The following is a 12414-nucleotide window of genomic DNA, read 5'->3' on the forward strand; positions in this document are numbered from 1 at the left end:
TAAGCCAATCGTAACATAGAACTAATGTTGTAAGCCAATCGTAACATAGAACTAATGTTCTAAGCCAATCGGAACATAGAACTAATGTTCTAAGCCAATCGGAACATAGAACTAATGTTGTAAGCCAATTAAAACACCTGTGTTGGTTCTCAACATGGCCGCTGTAGGACTACAAATCCCAAACCCATTGTCCAGAGGTCAGAGTTTTGATTGATTGATTGATTGATTGATTGATTGATTGATTGATTGATTGATTGAAGACTTTATTGTCAGTTTGCATAGAAAAAGGTACAGTTTCATGACGGTACAGTTCACTGGTACAAGGTCTACTAAAAGGAGATCCTAGAAAAGACTAATAGGCGGGTGCAGATATGGTTTGACCCAAAAAAAATTGCAACAAAAGGTTTCTCAATGGTTTATTGTAGTATCAGGTGTACTTAACAACATATCAAAAGTCTACCAAAATCTGACCACTAGAAATGCATATTTTCAAGATGGCCGCCGCCAGTTCCTTAAAAGACCATTATTCCTTTATTATTCATCATAGACAAATATTTGTGGTGTCAAACCTCATATTTTGATGATATAGGAATCCAATTAGCATATATAAATTATAGTCAAGTGATTACAAGTACAATTATGTTAACACAGTTGGTTATAATAAGGTTATACGCATGTGTATGTAAAATTTGAAGATTTCCTAATGTAATTGGACATTTCTCCTTTTTCCATGTGCCATAATGTCCAGTATTGATGATTTCAGTTATAATTAACATTTTGTTAAAGCTTTCAGGAGATTTCTTTTGATACCAATAAGGAATAAATTAGTTATTACTGTGAGGTACTGTGAAATTAATAAAAACAGGGCGGCCATGTTATAGTCATTACATATACACATTTGGGAACAAATTCCTTACCAAGAAATGTCTTCACCATTGTGTTTGATAAGGTGTCTAGTATCACATAAAAAATATATAATGAAGTGCTGCAACCTTATACAGGAAAAAATCTAAAGAATTGTAATTCTCACCTCAGTACGTAGCTTGTGATCAGTCAATCTAGAATTTCTTCATGATTATGAATTCATTAAAAGCATTAGTTTTGCACTGAAACCACTGAGAGTCACAAAACTGTTTCCTCTGGAGGGTCCCCCCAGGGGGGAGTGGATGTGTGTAGCAGGGATAGAATGCACATTGGGTGGAAAAGGGAGCATGAGGGGTGAATGATGTGACGATCAGTGAGGGGGGCAGTGTGGGAGTGTAGAGGGGATGTGGTGGCTCTCAGGTGGGTACAGGTAGGTTCTGATAGGTGTAGGTTAACTCATACCCTGCCAAAAAAGACGTTTTCTATAATAAAAACGTCTTTTTAACTATGGACCTCCCTGCCAGACGTCTTCTGGACGTCTTTTTTAAAAAAAGAATAAAAAAAAACAGTGTACTAGCCATGATCGCGATTGCGAAATTGCATGTTTAACCCCCATACCAACCCCATCTTTCAAACATGGCAGCCATGTTTGTTTACATTTGAAGAAAACATAAGGGCTGCCTTCTCCTGAATGCCTGAACGGATTTCCAAGCGGATTTTTTTGTTTGAAAGCTGTGAAAAGCATGCACATGCATAGTGCATGATCTGTGCACGAATGTGTGCACCAGCGTGCACACTATTTTTTTAACCCTTTGTTGGCGAACCGGCAATATAAGAGGTCCCACTTTAAATATGGCACTGAAGAAGTTAAGAGGGGGTCTGGAAGCCTGGGATATCCTGTGATGTCCCCTTACCCCCTTTACATATCTGAAATGCTCCATACTTGAGGACTAAGCTGGGCCATCATGGGCTTGGAGAGGGAGTGTTTACTGGGTCTTGGCAGGAGTAGTTGAGGAGTGTGGCACGGATAGGGTTCAGATTGGCTTGTCACAAATGTTTTTTCTGGAGCATTTTAACAGTAAGAGTGCAGATGGGACAGCTCATGACACGCTGTGCTTCAAGTCTTCCCATCTAACCAACTTCAAGGCCAACGCAAATCTGTGTCCTTGCTGCTATCTGACAGACAAGCATTGCTTTCTGCATACACCTCAGCTTTTTAACTGGAGAGGGTAACAGCCAAGTACCCTCTGAGTCACATTGAAAGGTCACTATGGGCTCCTGTTAATATTAATGGTCTTAGAAAAATACCAAACAACCAGACACTGACTCTCCTGTGTCAGCCTGACACACGGCCATGCTCCACATGGTGGTTTTACAACCACCAACACTGGGAACCGGCCTTCCTCATTATCTGACTATACCCACCTAGTCACCCACAAGCAGTGTTGCCGTGGTCTTGGGTCGCGCGCCCCCGACGACCCATATCTTTTTGAGCCGGGGTCTCGCACCTCCCCAAGTTCACACCTCGACAACTGTTTTAACAAAGAAACAAGCCTATTTGCATATCAATAGACCTGTATAGTAGGTGTTGAGCGACGTTCGCGACCCCCCAAACATTGAATCACCACTGCACCACTGCCCACAAGGGCCTATCATGACCCGAAGGGCCACTTGGAACCAGTGGGACTATCAGTAAGCCAGGTGACACAGATGTCGGCCAAATGCATGATCTTAATTCCAATACCTTACTTGCCTCCTCCTCACTCCATCCTCCAGCATGATCTGGTTTGTGTCAAATGCTAAATTGTTTTTGGAGGAGCTGTGAGCCTCCTCCACATAACAACCCAGCTGTCTGACACATCATAACTAATTGTAGTACCACCAAAGTTACGCTAAGCATGGAGCGTTTCTTAAAGCGAACCCAATTGTGAGGATGGAAGTTTGCGTATTGGCTATTGCACCACTAAGGCCTAAGAACCACCACCACCACCAGGAAATGACACAACCCATTCTCTCTTACCGCCTATGGGCACTCGTCCTGGGCTTCCAAGTGCCCCACTACATAGCCCAATGGGACATATCTGAGACAGTTGTTGTTGTTTTTTCCCCCTCTGACATGGGGGAAGGAGAGAACTCATGTAACTTTGCACTTCAGTGCTCCAAGTGCCCATGGAGCTATCAAGATACCCTTACGCCCACACTCACCTGAAGGTCCACTAAACTCTTAGACGAGAGCATGCAGTCTAAAAGTGGTCTAATAGTGGTATAGATTTGAACGTTTTTTAGTTGTCTAAACTTAGACTAGACGACTAATAGACGTCTAATAGTTGTCTTAATATAGACGGTCTACATTTAGACGACTATTAGACGTCTATTAGTCGTCTAGACTAAGTTTAGACGACTAAAAAACTTTCAAATCTATACCACTATTAGACCACTTTTAGACAGCATGCTCAGTGCTAGGCCTTATTCGCCACCTCTGCCTATATGCACCCAGTAGACAATTACAGTACACTCAGACAGTTCTGTCCCAACCTCCATACTCACCAAAACCCCTCTTTGCACACTCATACTGTTCCTAGAATATACACCTTCCTAATATATCAGAAAGTTGTTTTGAAAATCTATTTAATGTTGTTCATGTTTTGCCCCTACAAGATGACACTGTGCTTGTCTGCAAGAAAAAGAAAAAATCTAGTATGTACAGTAGGGGTGGAACTATGACATTTCAGTCTTGTTCAAGTGAAATACAAATGTAAAGAAATAACTATGTGGTATTTAATACATATTAAGTTAGGTAACTTGAAACGGTTGGCCCTTTCAGTGGGTTTTAATAGAGTCAAAGACACAATATTGGATTTCAGAATTATGTAATTGTATTTCTGCAATTTGGACAAGTCCAATGGATTCCTAGGCCACATAAACATAGGGTTTGACACAAAAAATACTTGTCTAGGGTAAATAATGAAGTAGTTAGAGTATTTTAATGAATGTTTGTCCATCCTGGACGCCATCTTGAAAATGACACCTTTCCAGTGGTCAGACTTTGGTAGACTTTTAGTATGTTATTAAGGACACCTAATACTACACAAAACAGTTGAAAAACCTTTTGTTGCAATTTTTTTGGGGTTAGGTGCTTTTTTTTCATAACTGCACCCGCCTATAAGCTTATTTCCATAGGAAACCATTGAAGTATCTCATATAACATTGAATGACAGACGGATTGAGCACAGTACTATGCAGTAAAAAAGTGAATACAAATAAAATAAACAGTGCAAAAATATATACAGTAGGTAAATACAAAGAAGGGTCAGGGGAGGCTGGGCTAGGTTTGTTATTGCCAGTTGTGAACGGCTGCTGCCCTTTCAGGGCGATTTTAAAGGATGCTAGTGAACCACACTCCTTTAAGGCCCTCGGTAGGGCGTTCCACATTTTGGTGGTATAGCAGAAGAAGGAGTTTGGTCCGTGATAAAGACTTGGTCTCGTCCATTACACTGTTTTACACTGTAGCCTCGTGTAGCCAGACTAGACCAGTAGTTCTCAACCTTTTCAGGCCGCGACCCCCAAAATAATAATATTTTAACTGGGGACCCCCAAAATAATCATATTTTAACTGGGGACCCCCCCACCCTGACGAGCACTAAGAGTTGAGGCATTACATTTTGTATGACACGGTTCTATTGTGAAAATAGCAGATCTATATGCTCACATGTAGATCTGCTATTTTCACAATTTCTGCCTCTAATATTTGACAATTTGGTCAATGTTTAATTGTCATTTTAGAGGTATTAAAAAGTCTTTAAATTGTCACTTTAGAAATGTGCAGATACCCTCTATACACTTAGACTTTATGTTGGTTTGTTTACAGTTGAGAGAGAAAACAATGTTTCACATTAAGTTAATCATCTGGGGACCCCCCCAGTGGGTCCCGACCCACAGGTTGAGAACCACTGGACTAGATCACCCAACGCTTTGGGGTGAGGAATGGATGCACAATGGAGCCTGGGGCAGTAGTAATGTAATGGTACAGTTTTAACCTATATGTGTCATAGAGGTACATTTTAACCCTATGTGTCATAAAGGTACAATTTAACCCTTTGTGTCATAAAGCTACAGTTTTAACCCTATGTGTCATAATGGTACAGTTTTAACCTATATATGTCATAGAGGTACATTTTAAACCTATGTGTCATAAAGGTACAATTTAACCCTTTGTGTCATAAAGCTACAGTTTTAACCCTATGTGTCATAATGGTACAGTTTTAACCCTATATGTCATAAAGGTACAGTTTTAACCCTATGTGTCATAATGGTACAGTTTTAACCCTATGTGTCATAAAGGTACAGTTTTAACCCTATGTGTCAGAACATAAAGGTACAGTTTTAACCCTATGTGTCAGAGCATAAAGGTACAGTTTTAACCCTATATGTGTCAGAACATAAAGGTACAGTTTTAACCCTATGTGTCAGAGCATAAAGGTACAGTTTTAACCCTATGTGTCAGAGCATAAAGGTACAGTTTTAACCCTATGTGTCAGAACATAAAGGTACAGTTTTAACCCTATATGTGTCAGAGCATAAAGGTACAGTTTTAACCCTATGTGTCAGAACATAAAGGTACAGTTTTAACCCTATATGTGTCAGAGCATAAAGGTACAGTTTTAACCCTATGTGTCAGAACATAAAGGTACAGTTTTAACCCTATGTGTCAGAGCATAAAGGTACAGTTTTAACCCTATGTGTCAGAGCATAAAGGTACAGTTTTAACCCTATATGTGTCAGAACATAAAGGTACAGTTTTAACCCTATGTGTCAGAACATAAAGGTACAGTTTTAACCCTATGTGTCAGAACATAAAGGTACAGTTTTAACCCTATATGTGTCAGAACATAAAGGTACAGTTTTAACCCTATGTGTCAGAGCATAAAGGTACAGTTTTAACCCTATGTGTCAGAGCATAAAGGTACAGTTTTAACCCTATGTGTCAGAACATAAAGGTACAGTTTTAACCCTATATGTGTCAGAGCATAAAGGTACAGTTTTAACCCTATGTGTCAGAGCATAAAGGTACAGTTTTAACCCTATGTGTCAGAACATAAAGGTACAGTTTTAACCCTATATGTGTCAGAGCATAAAGGTACAGTTTTAACCCTATGTGTCAGAACATAAAGGTACAGTTTTAACCCTATATGTGTCAGAGCATAAAGGTACAGTTTTAACCCTATGTGTCAGAACATAAAGGTACAGTTTTAACCCTATGTGTCAGAGCATAAAGGTACAGTTTTAACCCTATGTGTCAGAGCATAAAGGTACAGTTTTAACCCTATATGTGTCAGAACATAAAGGTACAGTTTTAACCCTATGTGTCAGAACATAAAGGTACAGTTTTAACCCTATGTGTCAGAACATAAAGGTACAGTTTTAACCCTATATGTGTCAGAGCATAAAGGTACAGTTTTAACCCTATGTGTCAGAACATAAAGGTACAGTTTTAACCCTATGTGTCAGAGCATAAAGGTACAGTTTTAACCCTATGTGTCAGAACATAAAGGTACAGTTTTAACCCTATGTGTCAGAACATAAAGGTACAGTTTTAACCCTATGTGTCAGAGCATAAAGTTTTAACCCTATGTGTCAGAGCATAAAGGTACAGTTTTAACCCTATGTGTCAGAACATAAAGGTACAGTTTTAACCCTATATGTGTCAGAGCATAAAGGTACAGTTTTAACCCTATGTGTCAGAGCATAAAGGTACAGTTTTAACCCTATGTGTCAGAACATAAAGGTACAGTTTTAACCCTATGTGTCAGAACATAAAGGTACAGTTTAACCCTATATGTGTCAGAGCATAAAGGTACAGTTTTAACCCTATGTGTCAGAACATAAAGGTACAGTTTTAACCCTATATGTGTCAGAGCATAAAGGTACAGTTTTAACCCTATGTGTCAGAACATAAAGGTACAGTTTTAACCCTATGTGTCAGAGCATAAAGGTACAGTTTTAACCCTATGTGTCAGAGCATAAAGGTACAGTTTTAACCCTATGTGTCAGAGCATAAAGGTACAGTTTTAACCCTATGTGTCAGAGCATAAAGGTACAGTTTTAACCCTATGTGTCAGAACATAAAGGTACAGTTTTAACCCTATGTGTCAGAGCATAAAGGTACAGTTTTAACCCTATGTGTCAGAGCATAAAGGTACAGTTTTAACCCTATGTGTCAGAACATAAAGGTACAGTTTTAACCCTATGTGTGTCAGAGCATAAAGGTACAGTTTTAACCCTATATGTGTCAGAACATAAAGGTACAGTTTTAACCCTATGTGTCAGAGCATAAAGGTACAGTTTTAACCCTATATGTGTCAGAGCATAAAGGTACAGTTTTAACCCTATGTGTCAGAGCATAAAGGTACAGTTTTAACCCTATGTGTCAGAACATAAAGGTACAGTTTTAACCCTATGTGTCAGAACATAAAGGTACAGTTTTAACCCTATGTGTCAGAGCATAAAGGTACAGTTTTAACCCTATATGTGTCAGAACATAAAGGTACAGTTTTAACCCTATGTGTGTCAGAGCATAAAGGTACAGTTTTAACCCTATATGTGTCAGAACATAAAGGTACAGTTTTAACCCTATGTGTCAGAACATAAAGGTACAGTTTTAACCCTATGTGTCAGAGCATAAAGGTACAGTTTTAACCCTATATGTGTCAGAGCATAAAGGTACAGTTTTAACCCTATGTGTCAGAGCATAAAGGTACAGTTTTAACCCTATATGTGTCAGAGCATAAAGGTACAGTTTTAACCCTATATGTGTCAGAACATAAAGGTACAGTTTTAACCCTATGTGTGTCAGAGCATAAAGGTACAGTTTTAACCCTATGTGTCAGAACATAAAGGTACAGTTTTAACCCTATGTGTCAGAACATAAAGGTACAGTTTTAACCCTATGTGTCAGAGCATAAAGGTACAGTTTTAACCCTATATGTGTCAGAGCATAAAGGTACAGTTTTAACCCTATGTGTCAGAGCATAAAGGTACAGTTTTAACCCTATATGTGTCAGAGCCTGAGCAATCTCTTGAGACAGAGTGAATGATGGCTTCAAAGGAAGAGAGACAGAGTGGGCGTCGCCCTTTCTTTGATGATGGGTTCCCAGATTGGAGCCTGAGGCGTCATTAGCATCAGTAATGGTACAGTTTTAACCCTATGTGTCAGAGTGTCATTAGCATCAGTAAAGGTACAGTTTTAACCCTATGTGTCAGAGCCTGAGGCTTCATTAGCATCAGTAATGGTACAGTTTTAACCCTCAGAGCCTGAGGCTTCATTAGCATCAGTAATGGTACAGTTTTAACCCTCAGAGCCTGAGGCTTCATTAGCATCAGTAATGGTACAGTTTTAACCCTCAGAGCCTGAGGCTTCATTAGCATCAGTAATGGTACAGTTTTAACCCTATGTGTCAGAGTGTCATTAGCATCAGTAAAGGTACAGTTTTAACCCTATGTGTCAGAGCCTGAGGCTTCATTAGCATCAGTAATGGTACAGTTTTAACCCTCAGAGCCTGAGGCTTCATTAGCATCAGTAATGGTACAGTTTTAACCCTCAGAGCCTGAGGCTTCATTAGCATCAGTAATGGTACAGTTTTAACCCTCAGAGCCTGAGGCTTCATTAGCATCAGTAATGGTACAGTTTTAACCCTATGTGTCAGAGTGTCATTAGCATCAGTAATGGTACAGTTTTAACCCTATGTGTCAGAGACTGAGGCTTCATTAGCATCAGTAATGGTACAGTTTTAACCCTATGTGTCAGAGACTGAGGCTTCATTAGCATCAGTAAAGGTACAGTTTTAACCCTATGTGTCAGAGTGTCATTAGCAGCAGTAATGGTACAGTTTTAACCCCTACTCTGCTGGTTGGTCTGGTTCTATGAACAACAACCTGTCACTCAACAAGACCTCATTGAAGACTTAATTGTCAGTCTGTAGGAAAAGGACAGCTCAGTTTACTGTGCACCGTCTGACGCCACCGTTACACTGCATAGCTCTGGGAAAATGTCTACTCTATACCAGGGGTTTTCACAGTGGGTGACGGGGCACCCTGGGGTGACGGGGCACCCTGGGGTGACGCAGTCTTTGAAGTACAAAGTTATTTTCAGTCAGTTCTAACCAACATGGCTGTTATCTCAACGTTTTACTCACAACATAATCACTAAAATATCGTCACTGTCGGGCAGAAACCTCGTATCTCCAAGTTTCAAATGTGTACGTCTTTTGCCCTGCTTCAACATACAAGACCGTCGCAAAAAACTAGTGAAAACAGCGACAAGCACACAACGATGCAAGGCGTTGTGTGCTTGTAGATCTGCTGTTTTTACTAGTTTAGTAAATTTTATAGACTAGCCCTTACCCGTTCAAAGATATGAGCTCCGAAATGATGTGCAGTGTGTGGGTTATGGGATGTGCACTGTGCACACAGTATATGAGGGATGGAAAGTAACTTTAACTGGTGCTTGCATGCTAATATGTAGGAGCATCAATGTAAGAAATACCCGTTCCATTTAACAGCTACAGAGATACTGTGTACCGATCTGCATGATTTTTGGACAACATCTGTAACAGGGCCAGAACCCCCCACCCACCCCACCCCACCCCCCCGTGTGTGTGTGTGTGTGTGTGTGGGTTTGTGTGTGATTGTGCATGGCCTGAACAACAGCGCCCCTCCCTTAACATGTGTGGTCACAAAAGGTACTGTAGGCTAAATAGATATAGATACACCATAAAAATGCGAAAATACAGCATATGATTTGTGAAAGTGACAAACGGGCTTCACAGTTATGTCAGGTGTGTTCATATGCTAATGGTGATGCGATTTCAGATCAATTGCTCCAGCCACTGAGGAGAAACGCTGTTTCAGACAGACAGACAGACACTCACTCAGACAGACAGACAGACACTCACTCAGACATTCGCAAAATTATAGTATAGATGATAAATACAACACAAACGGTTTTGGACATACAAGGTTTCCACCCGACAACGACGATATGCTATAAATTAGAGGTCTTCGGACCTGCCCGAGATCCGAAATTACCCGCGATCCGAACCGAACCGAGCCGGGTAACGGGGCCGTTTTCTAGCTTTTACCGCGGGGCGGGCCGGGGCCGGGGCCGTCTGCCCCGGTTCCCCGGGTATCTCCTGTTACCCGAGTGGAGCCGAGACAGAACGAGATTGAAGTGAAAGTGAACGCAACAACTGCACCAAATAGATAACGCCACACGATGGCACTAAAGATGCAGCATGTAATCTGTTGCATTGGTTGTGAGAACTGAGAAGTAGAACTCACTCAGTCACAACAACACTCACTGTATCAGTTGGATTGTTATTATTATCAAAGATATTAACGTAACGTTTTGGTTAACGGTTTACAATGGAGTTGTCATTGCGTGTTGTCATGCTCTGCAGAGCAAAATGGACACTCAAAGCAGAAAGATATAATGAACAACACATGCGACAGAAAACGATAGCATTAGCATTGGCTAGCCAAATAAGAAGGAATAAAAACATGGATTTATTTGTATTTACAAACTGTCCGCATTGACTTACTGGTCTGGGAAAAGATCATCTTTTGGCGAGAGGCACAGCGCCGCTGACAGCAACAGCAGCACCGTGGCGACGTTAGGTAAGAAATATGTCTGATACAACTCTTAATATAATAACGTTGGCATTCTTTCATTTCGGGGCGACAGGTTCGGGTCTCGGATCTCTCGTTCTGCTCGGGTATCGGATCCAATTTTTCTAATAACAGGCGGGGCCGTTCGGATCGGATCCATCACGTCTCGGGGCTGATCGGGTAACGGTTCTCAAATTCCAAATGATAGACGGGGCCATATGGGTCCGGGTCCGTTTCCCCCGGGTCCTTTTGGGTTCGGGTAGTTCAAATTGGACCCGTGAAGACCTCTACTATAAATATAAGGTGCTGGGAGTGAACATTAATAATGTAGGGGTGCCTCGGATTAAAACTATATTTATGGGGTGACCTGAGACAAAAAGGTTTGGGAACCCCTGCAGTAAACCATACATGGGCAACTGGCGGCCCGGGGGCCACATGCGGCCCCCACCTTCACTTAAAGCGGCCCTCAGGTTAATATAGAAATGCTGATAATATTGATTTCAGCTGTTACAATTCAAGATTAAACAGATTTCACCCGGGTTTCCATTTCCTTTCCCTTACATATTAAATTTAGGCCTAGAATTATTGAATACTTTAGCTATTGAAAAATAGCAGATCTACAAGCTCACAGCGCGGCACCGAGTGCAGCGCTGCGAGCTTGTGGATCTGCTATTTTTGAAAAAGTTGTGAAAATGTGTGCAAATCTTTGAATATGTATTTTTAAAGCGAACGTTTGTATCTCAAATTTTGCTTCTGGGGGGTCCCTGGAACTAAATATTTTGAGATGGGGGTCCGTGGCCAAATACATATCATTTTGGGGGTCCTTGACATGAAAAGGTTTGAGAACCACTGACAGTGATAGTAGTCTCTCAAGAACAGACTAACTGAGCTCCAGTTAAGTGAAAAGGACCTTTTCTTTGACGATGGCTGGCCAGATTGCTGACATAGAAACATAGGGTTTTTCAAAAAACCTTAGAAGGATTCAAAAGACACTTATAGAATCCGGTCAAAATTCTAATTTTCACGATTTTTCTAAAATAGCCGATCTACAAGCTGTGAACTTGTATAGCTGCTGTTTTTCAATAGTTAAAGCATAAAATAATGATACACAATAAGGTGTACCCGTTATAAATGGGTTAATGTAACATTCATCAAATATTTGTATTTTTCTTTATTATTATTATGTTTATTTTTGTATTTTCCGTTTGATGGTTAAATGTATGATGTGTGGGCAAATCCATTCGACAGGAGTGATATATAAATATATATATGTGTGTGTGTGTGTGTGTGTGTGTGTGTGTGTGTGTGTGTGTGTGTGTGTGTGTGTGTGTGTGTGTGTGTGTGTGTGTGTGTGTGTGTGTGTGTGTGTGTGATCTTACCGTCTTCTACAGGTGTGTGGGGGGGCGTGCACGTCTCTTCTACAGGTGTGTGTGTGGGGTGTGCACGGCTGCTGGTCCCAGGTAGAAAATAATGAATTCTGACAAACACCCGAGGTTTAACCCTCCCTCCCCCGACCAATCACAGGACGCCATCGGTCTGGCCAATCACAGGACCCCTACCCCTGGTCCTCATCTATTGCTTGGACTAATTACTATAATTATTACTTATTATGAATTATTAACTTCTAATGATAACTGTTGATCAGAACTAATGAATGTACAGTGGTGGAAAAAGTACTCAAATGTTTTACTTATAGGTAAAAGTATCAATACTGCAATGTGGAAATACAAGCTAAGGGTGCCCTCACACCAAAATACCTATGAGAGTGGAATCCGCGTTCCGCCAATGCATTTCAATGAGAAGGGAGCGTTTTTTGCAGAAATCCTCTGCTGGCATCACTCTCATTGATATGCATTGGCGCAACGCAGATTCCACTCTCATAGATAC

At 40.7% G+C, this 12414-nt stretch overlaps 1 protein-coding gene across 1 annotated transcript in view; it reads left to right on the forward strand.

Moving 5' to 3' along the window:
* Positions 1-1268: 1268 nt before the first annotated feature.
* The window catches only part of LOC308286168 (protein disulfide-isomerase tmx3a-like), a gene marked incomplete at both ends in the record, with an annotated part of 50810 nt that continues 39664 nt past the window's right edge, over positions 1269-12414 (forward strand). Inside the window, one exon of the mRNA XM_080727124.1 lies at positions 1269-1284. Coding sequence (XP_080583250.1) covers positions 1269-1284 — 16 coding nt within the window. The remainder of the gene's footprint in view (positions 1285-12414) is intronic.

The sequence above is a fragment of the Nannobrachium achirus genome (assembly GCF_963921795.1).
Source record: "Nannobrachium achirus genome assembly, chromosome: 5".
Taxonomy (NCBI): domain Eukaryota; kingdom Metazoa; phylum Chordata; class Actinopteri; order Myctophiformes; family Myctophidae; genus Nannobrachium; species Nannobrachium achirus.